The sequence below is a fragment of the Notolabrus celidotus genome, chromosome 3 (genome assembly GCF_009762535.1).
Source record: "Notolabrus celidotus isolate fNotCel1 chromosome 3, fNotCel1.pri, whole genome shotgun sequence".
In the NCBI taxonomy this organism is placed as follows: Eukaryota; Metazoa; Chordata; class Actinopteri; order Labriformes; family Labridae; genus Notolabrus; species Notolabrus celidotus.
The window spans coordinates 22,307,918-22,324,610 of record NC_048274.1 but is presented as its reverse complement, the minus strand read 5'-3'; the positions used below and the strand labels follow the sequence as shown (position 1 = coordinate 22,324,610).

Here is a 16,693-nt window from a genome sequence, read left to right as displayed (position 1 = left end):
CATTTGTACTTCTGCGTCAAATTAACGGCGTAGCCTACGCCGGAGGCCTTCGCACATGGCTGACGTGCACCTCTTCCAAAATGTAATTACCCGTAGAATCGAAGCGGACCACAAGCCCTGTTATTGGTCCGTGTGGCATTGTATTTCGGCATTTACAGCACCTCTTGGATCCCCACTCATCGGCTGTGTATTTCATCTCCTCCTCTCTATTCTTTATGTAATCATGTCTGTATGATAAAAAGCATGTGTATCAGCTATAGATTAAAATAACACGCTCTGAATCGCTGTGGAAAAGTAAACAGAGATCGTAGCGGGGTCGGAAGCAGGCTACCGGCTATCAGAGAGACCACACTGCCCTCAAGCGTTTCAGCGGAGTATTGCTGCGTGTCACGGACACATCGACGCACAAGTATGTGGTGCTCACGTCTTAGGTCGGAAGTATAAATCAGCCTTTAGTCAATGTTTGCTAAAGAATGTGTCAAACCAAAACCAGATTTTTGTCCGTCAGTCAACATATAAATGTAACAATCAACTGATGGGTCATCATTGGTATCCCTGCCACTGTGCATTTAGAGAGATAGCAAGTAATTGAATGATGCAATCAATAAATTGCAGTTTTTTGTCCATCTAAAAAGGTGTTCTATTATCTTGTTCCACCAGGTCGGGCCAATCACTGGTCAGCCATCATTGGTTCCTCCCACTCGAGGAACTATGTGCTGTGGGAATATGGAGGCCTTTCCAGTGAGGGAGTGAAACAGGTGGCTGAGCTGGGCTCCCCAGTCAAAATGGAGGAGGAGATCAGACAGAAGGTAAGACTGTTCAGGACAAGGAGGCGGCTGAAGTGTAGTGTATTTTGTACAAAAAAGTAGAATAGAAAAAGATCAAAAGGTCCCCAAACTGATGAGAGGAGTTGCATAACACAGCTGGGGCCTCAGAGGATGTTCTAGGGTACAGGCACACCTGAGTTCAGTATGAGATGACAGTGCTCAGTGATGTTTAAACATTTTTGTCGAGACTGATTAGTGCTTTGAAGCAGCTACGCTATTTTCAGCCTGTCCCTGCATCTACTGTTTCTCCCTAACCAATGCACAAGATTTCAGAGTTCAGTGCTTGAATTATTTCATATCAGTTTGGGTTCAATCAGACTTTGAGCTTTGACTCTGACCTTCTATTCTGGTGCCTGGGAGGCGTTTCGGAGGTAGTATCAACACCCGCTAATGCCCCCCTTCCCTTAGGTTATTGTTCCTGGATAAGACACAGTTTCCAAAATGAAAAGTGGAAATGCTTTCATGTGCCACCTTCTGAAGTGAGAATTAGCGAATAAAGCTGACAAGATGCTGACTTGTACAATACGCTGTGGTTAGGCTGTATTCAGGATGATGACCTATATCAACCAGCCAAAAATAGGCAAAGTAAGACTGAATCTTGCAGCTTAGTTAGTAAGTTTGTTTATTGTCCCCAGGTAGAAATTCATTTTCACAGAAAACTTTTACAGAGGCTAACAAAAACATTTAACAACTTTATCAAATGACATGACGAGACAGGCAACAATAACACAGAAAAAAAGGCTTCAACAATAAACATAAAAGCCAGCTAGCCTTCCCTGAGATTGCATTTGTTGCTCTTGGCATTTTAAAGATATGGTGCCTGATATTTGTACACTTTGTGGCATACACAACATAGAAACACTTTCAGTTCCTTTATTATAGTTTTTGTGATGAAATAAACAAGATGCCGTCCACAGTGAAGTCCCTTTATCCCACAAGCTTTCAAAAAGCCACTAGGCAGGAACTCCTCTGGTTGCAAAAAGAAGTGGGGTTATATAAAAGCAATGATACAAAAATGACCTACCTCAATTTCATCTATTAACTCCCCATTTTCCAAAAGAAATGATGGTGTCAGTTACTGGTTCTAAGTCTTCTTAATACTGCACAATATTTGATTGATAAATTGTGCTCCCACTTAGAGTTTAATAATTGATAAAGCACTGTACATTTGCAAAGTGGTTGATGCTTGATGTAAGTCCCTCACATGACGACTTTTCAACCAAGACAAGCAAACCCCCCCCCTAATTTTTGTCCAAATGTGGTCACTTATGGTTCAAAAAACCCAAGATGAAAATGACAAAGATCCAGAATTCAAGGCTTTAAATGTTGAGCCCACCTATCGTAGCCTGCTTTTTTACAAGATAGATGGTCTCCACTTATATGCTAAAGAGGAAAGCTATTTTTTATTTCAGAACATTAGCTTGGATTTATATTTATTCGTAATTAACATATAATTTCTGCGGACCATTGCTGTCTCCATTCTTGGCCTCTCTTCTCGCTATTATTTCCACAAATAACATGGTGCATATTTCTTCTTTCCTTCTTCTCCATCGCACTCTCTCTCTCACCCGTGCTGGCAGAGCAGATGGTCCGGTAGAGTGCTAATTGTTGGCTAATACTGAAGACCTGGAGTCACAGCAGATAATGAGAGCATAGTGTGAGCAGTGGGGTCTCTGTGTCATTGCCGCCTTCCCACTGCTATTGGAGCAGACAGTTTTTTAGTATTTTTTTGTGTCCCTGGCAGGATCATCAGATGATTTTTTTTCCAAACTTAGAAATCAGAGTGAAACACTAATAGATTTAATTGTTCTGTAATTTAAGTTTGCTGAAAGCATTGCTTTTTTAAAAGTGACTTATAATTGAATGCTCTCTTATGCATTTCCATTTCACTTACTTCGTGAGAACATGGTATGATTATTAATTTTCCCACACAATCAATCCCGTCTGCCCTACAAGAACTCAATTACATGAACAACAATATTTTTTCACGTCTTTTCCAATCAGCCCTTACAGTGAAATGATTGAACAGGAAAAATGAGTCATATTTCTCACCACCAGCAAATATATTATCCCAAGGTGTGGCTTGTCTCAAGCTTTTGTGTTGTAAAAAACAAGTCAGTAGTGAATTAGGATTGGCTGACACATGAATGCAGGGTGTTGATTACTCTGGAGATCAAGATAAACTATGGTTAGTCTGAAATATGCAAGCTGCTTGGGATCATTCACTCCCTAAAAAATGCCAATGGTGATCAGCTTTGTCAATACTTTACATGGCATTAGTAGGGTAATTTCTATCTGTGTGTGTAAGTGTGTTTATAACCTCTATTTTGTTTGTAAGTGGACATGTGATTGTGCTGAGCTTCAGATGACATGTGGTTTCTTTGTGGTTGGCTTTTCCAGCTACTGTGATACATGACAGCCTAAAAAGATCTTTTGTAGCCTGAGACTGCCACCGAACATGATCCACTTTCATACAACTCAGACAACACACAGAGTCTGTTGATGCCCTTGAGGTAAGGAGGGCTGGGTGAAGGAGCCTCCCTCTTTCAAGCCATGCAGAGGTTTCTTTGGTAAATGCTGACACAAACAGAAAGCTGATTCTCCTTTGTGTCAGGTGGGCCGTCAGGGGGAGAGCAACCAGCGATAAATGCTAAATTGATATTCATAGCCAGGCTCCACTCCAGCCGAGGGGGTGCACTGATCAGAGTGTTCATACAAAGTTTCATTTGCAGAGGCAAGCAGCCGTGCAGACCGTGCAAACATCTGCATGCATGCACACACACATGCATACACACACATGCAGAGCCCTCTCAACTCAGCTCATGTCAAGTCAGAATGTGATGGCTTTATTTCACTTCTAGTTGGTCATCCTGTCATAATTTGGAAAAGAGTGTGCTTTACCATCTGTCTTATTGTTATTTTTCATCAGATATATGGTTAAAATTTGATATATGCACGTCCCTCAGGGAACAAATGCGTTGAATTGGAGCTTTATTAAACTGAAGAAGTGTACACAACAGCAGCTGTTCTTTCCATTTCAGTGTTATTCCCCTTTTAAAAGACAATAGTGGATAGAAAAAAAAAGGAATTAAATACCATAACTATATACTATAACATAATTTGCCAAATTTAATATATCCATTCCAAGAAAACCTGCTGCTTGGCCTGATATTTTTGATATTTTTTCCATGTGACTGGCTGCTAATAAAAATATGATTGGATGTCAGAGCCTCCTCAAACAGCGCTTTCACCCACACAGTCTCAGCCCCTCTGCACCGCAGAAGTAATCATGGCACCTTGCCACTCATCGTATTGCAACAGCCCTAGAATATATGTGTGAGCATTAGTGTCTTCTTTAATAATTCATATATTGAAATAAACAGCATAAATTGCAGCATGGGGTGGAAAGGAAGGTACTTGATTCTGATTTTGCTGCCAGAGATGCAGATCAGATGTTGATTAATTTTGTGTCCCACTGTTCTTGAATGCATCATGTCATGAAGTTGGTTTATCTTTAGATCTAATGCATATGTAAGGTAAAGAATGTAATCAGAAATTATTTCATTCCACACATTTTTTCTACAGACTGTAAACGGATGTGCATAACTGTTTCATTTACCAAGTACAAATGTTCTTATCAGAGGAGTTGGCAGCACTGGGATGCAGCCTAGGTCCATTGTTGTTTTCCCTCCTTTCATGTCGGAGGTGATTTGTATATGCATTCAGTCATTACAGAAGCTCAGTGTGTTACTAATGAGAAGTTTAATGAGACTCTCTCCATGGACCAGCGACCAGGGCCAAGGCCTCAGACGGATTATGAAATCTCCCATTTCCTCCTGCAGCATGGGGCGTTTTTCATTATTGCACAGTACGGATACTTACGAGATCCTCTATTATCCCGAGCACTACAGCCGGGCGACAGAGCAGAGAAAACCCAGCTCAGGCTGAAGGTAAAAAGAGACAATACAGGTAAATAGCAGAAAATACAGATCCATTTCACTTTGATACAGCTGCTCTTATTTTATTTTGCAGCGTCTGTTTATTTGAACAAGGAAAAATGTAAAAAAAAAAGTCTTTCATGGATCACCTGAGTGAGTCCTGGGGTACCACAAGATTAATTCTTGAATTTATAATTTACTGACGCTGTTTTGCCAATAGTGTTGCTTTCCTTGGATTTCATCAGTTAAATTTCCAGGTGGACGAATCCTCTTTGAGAGTGTTCAAAGAGCATTAAAGCTTATTCACACTTTTGGTTTGCATGATGAGCAGATGAACAACAGGTATTATGGTATAAAAAAAAGCTTATTGTTAATCCCTCTCCCTCTGCTCTTCTCTCCGTGCACCTTGCAAGGATTCATATGATAATTTTGCAGTTCAGTTGTCGTGAGAACAGTGAGGTCTGCCATCTGTAAGTGGGAGGTCTGCAGTCAGCAGCGTGGGTAGAGAATAATAGATATGCAGGTTCCTTTGGGTCTTTTGACTCTCACTCTCACAATGAGAAGGTGTGTATGTGTTTTTCCTTTTGTATACAGAAAATTACTTCACAGCCACTTTTCCGAGGAATGAAGTGTCTGTCCCACCTGTGTCTTTTGTTACAATTCAAATACGTCTGGTGGTAGCAGTGACAAGGCATAAATCTTATCATAGTTAACATTACGTCTGAATACATTTGCTGTTATTAAGTATATGTGCATGGCGAAGAGCTCCTATGTTTTGTTTAGACTTTTTGCTCTTCTGAGAAATACTCATCAAGAAAAGGATAGAGGCTCCAGATATCAAAGTAGAAATGCCTTAAACATGTATTCTTTCAATGTCCAACAGAGTGCGACTCCATCAGTTGCAAAAACAGGCCAAATGATATAACTACACAGAAAAATGACACTTCCTCTGAGTTGATTCATCACCTCAGTAAACATTTTCCATAAATATATATATTCTAAATTGTTAACTTTAATTCATCTTTTCTAGAAAAAATAGTTTTATAAATAAATGTCTTTTTTTTGAGAGAAATATTAAAAAAAAGCTGAGTGTGCTCTGGGTGTCGCTACCTGGGCTTGTAAAGGCACTATACCGCTTGGACCTCTCAAACAGGATAGAGACGTGCCATCAACTCTAACTTCAGTTAATTTTGGCTGCAAATATGACAAGATGGCGAAAGCCAAATACCAAAATCCTGGCTTCAAAATGGCATTCTACAAACCATCTGTTCAGTGGGGACACACTGGCCATGTTGAATTCTTTCATTTATTCTTTTTAAAGACAGAGAAAATTACACTTGTCACAACACTGTTAACACCCTCAACAGCATCACTAACACAATTTCTTGAAGGAAGCACCTGAGTTGCTGCTTCAAAGTGTCTTCATGCACAACAGAGCATCACAAATAGATAACATGAGCCCAATTTAACCACACCTCTCAAGAGCCCACGCTCCTGAGCAGACAACAGTTGACATTTTCATAATGAGCAATTAGGATTTTTCTATTAACCATTTTTCTTCTCCTCCTGTACGTTTCTCCTTCAAAGCCAGTATAAGACCAACCGATGAGAGAAGACTGGGTGACTTGAGCTCAGTTATTTTCTTGCATCATTAAGTTTCGTAATGTATCCTCCGGTTCCTCATCTAAACAAAGGGAGATGAAACTGCTCTTCACCTTGATAACTTTCTGAAATGGTCTTTCAACCCACATATTTGATTAGTTCCTCAGCTAGCTAATTATTCTGAGCCTCAGTGTAAAAGCCAGCATGTGGTGGCCTGCGCAATATGCAAACATGCATGATACATCAATGAAATTCACTTCCTTTTATCTTCCATGAAAGGTTGGAATTCCTGATCATGCATGCTGAATATATTCTCATGATACCTTTGTGCTCTAAACAAGGCAGTATTTGAGATTAATGTGGATACAAAGATCTGTTAATGAGACAATACACTTGTACACTTGTCACTGTATTCTCTATTGCATGGTGTCATTGACACAATAGGACAAGTGGATTGCTGAAAGGGGTCAAGTGGTGTCAGGGCGATGAGATAAAAAGCTGTTGAATTCACAGTTTCGATTTTTTTTCTCTCAAGTGCCCCTGAGCTAAATCTTTCCTCAGCTATGTTACATTATAATGAAGCTCTGAGAGGGGAAACTGACCCATTACATCCTATTAAAAGAGGCTGTGCACTGAGTTTTTGCCAGAGGAGTAATGGTCTTTTAATTAAATGTGGAATTAAGTGGTTTAAAACAGGGGAAAAAAACTACTTACATTAGGTCAGGAATTATGTATAGTGAGTGGGTCATCATAGCGCGATGAAACCCCAGACTTGCTGATTCTCGACCTGAAGTAAATACCCTACTTACTATCAGCTGTTTGTTTGAGAAATGTATTATTCGACCCAAAACATTGATTCATGTTTGAATATTTATTTGAGACAATTTTAGTTCGTAAAAACTAATTAAAAAAAAGTCTGTTGTACTTCCAGTAAGAGCTACGTCCATTTAACTCTGTAGCCTTCTTAAAGTGAGCTTACTCCGTCTTTTTTCATTAACGCCAACATTTCTATTTATTTATTTTTTTTCTGGGCATTTTGGCCTCTTCTGGATGGGACATCTAAAGAGATATGTGTAATGTGGGGAGTGGAATGACTGCTGCTGTGGAGACTGTAGATTTGTTTATAGGGCGCATGCTTTAAGTGCTGAGCCGAACTAGTGCCCCCAAACTAAACATTTCTGAAATTCATCTAATTTCGCTGTTATTACCCATGATGAACAGACATTTTTCACCAATGATGAAGTATGGCAAGGTGGACATATCCTCAATCAGCATAGCACCTTCTTAAGTCATGCCGTTTTCTTGTTCACGCACAACCTTTAATCTTAGCTGTATCCCATACCATGTTCAGCTTAGTCTGTAGTTCAAAGTTCGTCTTCAATGTTGTAGATTTTTCCAACCTTAGCCTACAGGTCTTTGTTTTTTATTACTTCTCCTGCTTTTTCTCTGCTTTTATCATTTCTTCTGTCAAATGAACTGGACTTCGAATGTGCAGCCTTATATGATCACTGTTAGTTCTTTCGAGACTGTGGTTACAGCTGCATCAACAACGACAGCCTGTTCTTCATAGCAACAATCTGCTATAGAGAAGTTGCAGACATAAGACACCTCAAGTGTAATCCAAACAATAAAACTCAAAGTATGGTATGTAGATTTTTGGAGAAAATGTTCTGATTATCTGTATTCTCTCTGTTGAAGTGTAACATTTCACCATTTTCATTTATATTTCAAGCATTCTTGTGTGAAACAGATGCAAGGAATCCACTTGAGTATGCACTTTATAATTTGATATATGCCAGTCGACTTAAGGCTGATTTATACTTCTGCGTTGAATCAACGGCGTACCCTATGCCGGGGGTCCGCGTAGCTCCCGAACCTACGCAGAGGCCTACGCACGTAGCTGACGTGCACCTCCCCCAAAATGTAACTCCCCGTAGAGCCGACGCGGACCGCAAGCCCTGTGATTGGTCCGCTCGGCGGCTTTGTCTTTCCCGCATTTACAGCACTTCCGGGATCCCGGACATCGGCTGCACATCGGCCGTGTATTTCATCTCCTCCTCTCTATTCTTCATGTAATCATGTCTGTATCATAAACAGCAACATGTATCAGCTGTAGATTAACATAACACGCTCTGAATCTCTGTGGAAAAGTTAACAGAGATCGTAGCAGGATTGGAAACAGGCGGCCGGCTATCAGAGAGACCACACTGCCCTCAAGTGTTTCGGCATAGAATTGCTGCGCGACACGAACACATCAACGCACAAGTATGTGGGGCTCATGTCCGCGTCAGCCCCTGCTGCGTAGGGGAGACGCAGAAGTATAAATCAGCCTTTACACTTCACTTTTCGGTCGTGCATGTGCCAGTACAACTTTTGCTTTGTTTAGCTGAAATTAAAGCAGCAAAAGTCTCTTTTTTGTTTCTGCACTAGCGAAAAAATGAAAAAAATCATATCTCATCAAAATGGTGCTTCTGGCCTCAGGAAGCATGAGAGTTGGATTTATCAGATTCACAAGATGTTAAGATGCTAATTCACTTATCATCTTTATACTGGATCATTTCCTGTCTTTGTTTGTCTTACTGTTTTCACTCTTCTCTCTCATGTCTTGGTATTCCTCATGAATCTTTCTGCCCAAGTGCTCCTGCATGAGGTCAGGTTTGCCACAGTGGGATAGTAATTAGCTATAAAGGGGCCTCCCGGAGGGTGAAGTCTTGACCCCACCTTTGAATCCAACCCTGCCAAGCCACTGTGCACCGTGCCAAACCTCAGTGGGTGTAAGTGCATGGAGAAATTTCCCCACTCTTCACCACCAACTCCCCATGGCTACTTCTTTTCTGCCACACTGCTCTTTGGTTTTGTTCTCTGTGTATCATCTTGGCTGTCTGCTTTTTCGAAAAACACCCATGTTAAGGAGGGAATAATTCTTTAATTTCTTTAATTTCTCTATGCCCTGTCAAGGTAGCTCTATCAGCCCTGCAGAGATCTTCATGTTTGGAAAAACTAATCTCTCAAGCAACCGTAATGCTTGTCTTGGTTCCCAGGACTGTTATTGTGATTGCCGAATTCAAGAAATACAGCCAGAGGCAGGCACATTTCGAAATGTAGTGTGGTTGAGTTAGCCAATATAAGCTTTGTTTATAAGCATGTGTGTATGTGTGAGTGTGTATTTACACAAAGTTTGGGGATATGAGTGGGTTGCTCATTTTTCTCATAGAGCAGAAGTCAGAGAAATGTGTTACTTGATCATTAAGAGGAACACAGGTTATAATAGCCTTGCATACAAGTTTTTAGAATTGTAGATGGCTTATGTTTGTGGTAAATATGTATGATTAGTTGGCACTGTCATGCAGGGCTGATTGCTTGCATTCTTCATTTGTGTGTGTGTGTGTGTGTGTATGTGTGTGTGTGTGTGTGCATGTGTGCAGCCCTTGCTGTTGACTTAACCGCTTCTCAGTGCAGCTAGCTCAGGGCTCAGGGTTGCACACACGGTCACAGGGATAGAGAGTGGATTATTCTGGAATCTCGGATATCTTAGCTGGAGGCAGATTTGATAAAGCCTTCACAGTGTCCAGAGGATGAACAGAATATTAGAGAAGTAACAAAGCAGGCAAAGAGAAAAAAAAACACACACCGCTACCCGCCCTCCTGTTTGTGCATCACAGAATTGAAGAATTGGACATTTGCCTTGTTTGTCTTATTTAGCAGAACTTTTCTCTGAATATTTGTCATTAAGTTCCTGTGAGTGTGAGATGACACGAAATTATAATTTATGCTTATGTTGCATCTGTTAGCTCCAAGGAAAATCTTGTCCACTTTCACTTGTTATTAATCAACACTATTTATACTTCTCTTGTGCTTTATTTCAAGTATTTCTTTGAGTTTTGAGAACCACTCTCGAGATGTCAGACCTAATGTTTCAGACCTAACTATCTGCATTTGTGTTGAAGTTTGAGATGAGCAGGTTCAGGCAACCCTTGCTAGCTGGCACCAGATTTACTAGTAGGTTTGACTAAATATTAATATTTTAATAACTGTTGACCTGAACTACCAATCATTTGTTGTGTCTAAGCTGTAGTGTAGCCTCCTGCCCCTAGCCAGGGCTGCAGCTCTGGTTAATGGCTACTTCTGTAATACTATAATGCTCTATTACCCGGATGTAAACAAGCACCGATGACATACAGGATCTCTTTGCACGTTGCAGTTTGTCAATATCGTGATCTATAACGTGCATATAGTTTAATGTCTGCTTTGGTTAAACTGCCATTGAACCACTCAAACTAAGCAATGTGTAACCAGCACAGCCATGTGGACATTAACTTGTTAGGAGGACAGAAGGCTGGTGGAGCTATCTCTGGTAACGTTAACCACACACTGAAAATTAATTTGACGTTGTTTACCTACAGACTCTATGATCAGGTGTTCACTAATGTTTTCCCTTACTTCTAAACTATTTGGCTAGTAGTAATATAAATGTACCTTTACGGTAATTGCTTCGGAACATCCCTAGGTGAGGGAGTAAAAAATCCCACAAAAGAAAATAATCTTTGGAGAAGAGGAGAAAGTGTTTCAGGGGACAGAGATGAAAAAAGAAGGGGTTAGCATGTTTAAAAGGTAATTTGTATGAGACGTTCTCTGGTATGCTTGCTCAACTGAAAATAGATTTTGTCAGATCAATGTACATTTAATTTTCATCCCATTTTTTGTGCACCTGCAATCACTGCTTTAATCTCCATGAGCATTAATCAACATTTATCCATCACACATGACTGCTTAAAGACTCCTTCAAAGTTTCTGCACATTTAGAGGACACTCACACATAGCTCAAATACAGCTTCTCCTGAATGCAATTTTAGGATTTGGATTAGACTTCTTTCATCCAAAAAACAAATCCATAAGATCAAGGCCAGCTAAAGACGATAAACCTCATTATGAATCTGTGTGATCTTTTATTCATGAGGTGGCCTTGACAAATGTGTTTTCAGCAGTGGCTCTCTACCTGTCCTGTTGTCCCCATTTAAATGAGACCATGGCTCTGAAGCGCCCCTATTCACTGCAATCTCCATATCATTTGGTAGGTTGTGGACCTGCAGTCTGTCTTCTCAGGTATGGGTCAAATAGATAAAGGAGATGGGAGATGATTGACAGTTAAGGACATAGTAGAGCATTCATTCACGACCACACATGAATAAAACACAACTTTAATACAGCTTCTCTAGCCTTACAGTTTGTCCTGATGTCGTAGGCTGATATATGACTATGTAATCAACAATCATTTTGATTGTCTTTTGTAAACACTATTATTATCCTTCATCACTATTATTATGAAGTCTACAATAGCTTTCCATAAACATCAGGAAGACAGCAGAGATTTATTATCAAGAAAGCAATTTTCTCCAGCTATAGCTCTTTCTAATTCCAGGTTATGGTTTATTTCATTACTTTAAGTGCAACATCTTTCATTACCATCGTTGCATTATTCTGCCGCAAATGCATTAAAAAGCTCATTATTCTGTGTGTGTATGTGTGTGTATTTGTGAGTACCTTGGACGCAAACAGCAATAATAGTTACTCTGGATATTTTTCTTTTCTTAGAACAAAAAAAACAAGACTAATTTTATCAGCTCAGGCTGGCTTTGTATTGGATGATGACTTTTGTGAGACTTGCCTGTTCTTGTAGCAGTGTGTTAAATTGAATCACAGTCTGCCAATACTGTGCTGTTGTAATTGACAACAGCATCAAAACCACCTTAGTCCTGAGTATTTACGTGAGTTGACGAGGGCTGCCCCCTTAAAGACACCTAAACGTTAGTCGATACAGTCTTTGTTGGCCAAGTTTTCATTGGTCTTGTGATAGCAGGAAAAAAAAAACAGCAACAAAAAAGATATTCAAAAGCCATCCAGGAGCTGTGCCCTGTCTGTTTTCTGTGTGCCTCTTAAACTACATTAAGACATCAGCCAGAAGGTGGCCTGAGGGTGATGTTTGTTTGTGATGTACTCTAAGTGAGTTTTTCCTGTGTGTAAGTTTTAAAAAAAATGTGAGGTTGTGCCACAGACACGTTGAAGTGCATGCTCTCCTTGAGTTGGTTACAGTATACACATACAGTAGAAAGCTTTCAGATAAGCTTATAGGTGTTTTGTAAAACAGTAATGGAAAGAGCATGTATTGTGTTCCCTTCCTTGAACAAAAGAGGCTTCTAAATTTTGTAACATTACTACAATGTTTGCCCCAGCAACCTTTGGTGTTGAAAATGTTAAAATACTTTGAGCTATACTGTAGATGGTGTATGTCTTTCACCTGCTTGCTCTCTGAGTCTCAGAGTGAACAGTAAGTCTATTAGTCCACACTTCCAGTTAGTCGTGTTGTGTCAGGCCGCCAGATTCCTCTTTTAATCTAACTTTTTAACCAGTTTTCAGCATCACCCTAATGCTGCTTTTTTACATCTTTTTTTTAACTTTTAATTTTACCTTTACTGTACGAGGACACATAGGAGGAGTAACATCATGACTCCACTTACCTCACCTTTGAGCTGCTCGGGCTGTCTGAACCTCATTGAAAGGGTCTCCAAGTTGGAGGGAAGAATCCACAAACTCTATCAAACATTACTCAGACACAATCGTCTTCAGTGGTCTTGCATAGGGCTCAATCTCCAGTATTGAAGAGACAATAGTTAATCAGCTGATGGTTTAGCCACAAGTTTAGACTGTTTAGTGTTGATAATGTCACACATGCCATCCCCACGTTCTTCTCCAGCTTTTCCATCTTCTCCAAGTATGGTCTCGTCTGGCAGAAAACTAATATTTGGGCTGGTGGAGGTTCTGTGTTCCCATTCGATAAACCAGTGGCTGATGGCACAGTGGCTACACAGGTCTATCACCATTTTTCAATTAGTGAACTCATTAGTAGCTACAAGCCAGCTAAGACTAATTAAATTGGCCAAAAGAAATGCTTTATGATGAGATGATTTAACTGAACCATGATTTGGATTAAGTTAAATGTTAATTTGGCCAGCAAGTAGGTTGATAAGAATATAGCCATAATGCATTATCTCTAACTTAACAGTTCTTAGATGGCAGCACGATTGTAAAAAGTCTGTTTTATCCTGATGCTGGTTCACTGAACAATGAGTGGTGTGAAGTCAAACACGCCGGGTCCAGGGCAAGTTACAAAGGTTTATTTCTCAACAGAAAGGATCAGCTCAGTGCAGACAAAGGAGTGAGTTTGGATGTGGATGATTTGTGCTATCAAACAAAAGGGACAAAAAAGGAGATATTAAATATCTAAATAAACAATGGCACATAATATTGATAAAGATAATACAGAAATAAGGCATTACTTACATTAGTAATGCATCCACTCCAGGTAATAGTTCAAAACCACATAGTACAAACATTTCAACAAAGGAGTCACTGGCACATGGCAGGTTTGGAGGGAAAAGGGGGAACAAAGGCTTGGGTGCAGGCTTTTATAGTGTTGGGGGCGTGACTTAAGGCTGATTTATACTTCTGCGTCTCCCCTACGCAGCAGGGGCTGACGCGGACATGAGCCCCACATACTTGTGCGTCGATGTGTTCGTGTCGCGCAGCAATTCTCCTCCGAAACGCTTGAGGGCAGTGTGGTCTCTCTGATAGCCGGCCGCCTGCTTCCGGTCCTGCTACGATCTCTGTTTACTTTTCCACATCAATTCAGAGCGTGTTATGTTAATCTACAGCTGATACATGTTGCTGTTTATCATACAGACATGATTACATGAAGAATAGAGAGGAGGAGATGAAATACACGGACGATGTGTGGCCGATGTCCGGGATCCCGGAAGTGCTGTGAATGCGGGAAAGACAAAGCCGCCGAGCGGAACAATCACAGAGCTTGCGGTCCGCGTCGGCTCTACGGGGAGTTACATTTTGGAGGAGGTGCACGTCAGCTACGTGCGTAGGCCTCTGCGTAGGTACGGGAGCTACGCGGACCTACGGCATAGGGTACGCCGTCGATTCGACGCAGAAGTATAAATCAGCCTTTAGGTGATCAGGTGTGGCCTGGTGCATTAACATGCAGGTGGAGTGGAGACGTGATGTAACGACGATACTTAGAATTGATGCACTGTACTGCCTATATTACAAGTATATGTGCACTCTTTGTGGTTAGTTTTTTTTCTCTGTAGTTCCAAACAGTCTGAACAATACAACTCAAAAGTTCTCTCTGAAACCTGGAACTTAAATAACTTTCAGATTCTTAGTCATAGTATAAAGCTGTTCTTACATAACCTCTGACAGCTTGGAAAACCTTTAGTCGGGCCAGCCCTTGTTTGGACAGTGTTTACAAATTACAATACTTCATACATGAAAAGCCTATTGAGGGTTTTTGTCACACATAACCCAATTCATAGCTTTTTGAGTACTGTGTATAAATGTAGTTGCTGACTAAAAATTTGATTGCAAAAGTTTGAGAACCAACCTAATGTATAGTGATTAATACTTCTTCTACCGCAGTGTTTTTCAACCTTTTTTGAGCCAAGGCACATTTCATACATTAAAAAAATCCTGAGTCACACCACCAATCAAAAGTTTTACAAAATGACACATTTAGTCTCTCAATATATGAATCTATTTATCTGAGAGAGGGACTTTGGCTACTTCTTTAACTGTGTCAGGGCAAAGCATCTTATTTACAATGGCTTTTGCAGGTAGTATTAATGTCCCTGCCCCAGTGTGTGGCTTTTTTGATTTGGCTACGAGTGCAGCTACTCAGTAGCTAGCTTTCAGAGCTCTCGCAGACACAGATGTAGTTTTTCTCATAAAAGTTGCCTTTTCAACCACCCATATTATGCTCTTCATCCAAGTTAGAGTTTTGTCCAGGGCCCAGTTTGAAGTTTTCCTTTTTCCTTTTTGAATATTTATCCATCGCTGTTGTACGCCTACATCTTGTTACATACACCTCTCACACGCATCATTAATTCTATTGTCTTAAATGAACAAGGTCATAAGTGTGCTTTATTGCCACCCAGTGGATGGGTAGCGCAGGTCAGGACATGGACAAGTATTTAAATACTCCGCCAGTCACTGCACTGCAGGCACAGACACACTACATGGCAAATTATTTGCAGTATATGAATAATATTTTTTGGGACTAATTAAGTGAAATTTGATAATGTCCCACGGCACACCTGACGATCTGTCACGGCACACTAGTGTGCCACGGCACAGTGGTTGAAAATCACTGTTCTACCGTATATGATAATATCTTCATGAAAATGTTCTTCAAATATCAACATTTCACAGTACAAGTCTGTATGTTTTGTCTGTTATGGGAAATGGACTCAAACATTATGTATTCTGAAAGGAGATAAATCTCTGACAGTCTCTGAAGTCCCGCATATGTAAAGCATCTATGCAAAGTAATGTTTTGCCTTTAGCATGATTTTGTTTTTGTTTTGTTTTTCCCCTCTGAGGTAATGCAGAGTTAATGTCTCTTGTGAGTTTCAGACTGAATTAATGCATTCTGGTGAATAGCTGTTTGTGATAAACTGCTTTAATAAGGTTGATAAGAAGTTTCTAATGCTATAGGTATGATAAAAACATGGATGGGTTATATAAGGCTTTAATCTAAAAGTTTAGGGCCCAGTTGGTAGAACTGTGTTATTTTTTATCTGTGGTGGGCAGTTTAAAGATGCCTACACACTGTGCAGGGCAGCACATCTAACCTTAATGGATGCTGACCTCCTTACAGAGAAAGGATCCTGGAAGCAAGAATGAAAGTTAGTAAAAAGGAAGAAAAGCTTGGAGAGCGACAGACAGCCTGAACTGGGTCATCAAAAGCAGTTACCTCGATTCATCTCTAATAATATCCCCTTGCCCTGGGCCCAGGTCTGCAGCAGCTGTCCGTATGATGGCTCGGGCTGCTTGATGAATGAGTGTGCCAAGCAGCACTATAGGCTTCTAGACTGTGCTGCAAGGCTCAGAGATTGCCACCCAGGACAACCACAGTCAGCAAATCAATTCACAGCCCTCCAGAGATGTAGTCAGTGCTCACAAACTCATCTGCCTGAAGCGCGGACGATTCTCCTGTCACTGTGTTCCCTCCCTCGCCTGCGGGATGCTCTCCTGTCCTGTTCTGAGTAGGATTGGTGTGACTGAAGTGGCTTCACCTATATAGTATCTGAGCTGCAGCTGATTCTGCAGGGCAGGATATGGGAATGTCAGTGGAGATTTAATTAACACCTGAAGGCTGTGTAAGCCTTTATGCCGTGCACTGATAACAGCCAGCTTGCATCCCATTGGACTTTTGAAGCACATTTTTTTAAATGTCTATTAATAGTTAGAGTACGTGCTGGG

At 40.6% G+C, this 16,693-nt stretch overlaps 1 protein-coding gene across 2 annotated transcripts in view; it reads left to right on the top strand.

Annotated features, from left to right (window-relative positions):
* spon1a (spondin 1a) overlaps nucleotides 1–16,693 on the top strand; it is a 149,353-nt gene that overhangs the window by 83,825 nt on the left and 48,835 nt on the right. For both annotated transcript variants that reach the window (XM_034680712.1, XM_034680711.1), the window contains one exon: nucleotides 661–809. In XM_034680712.1, coding sequence (XP_034536603.1) covers nucleotides 661–809 — 149 coding nt within the window. The remainder of the gene's footprint in view (nucleotides 1–660; nucleotides 810–16,693) is intronic.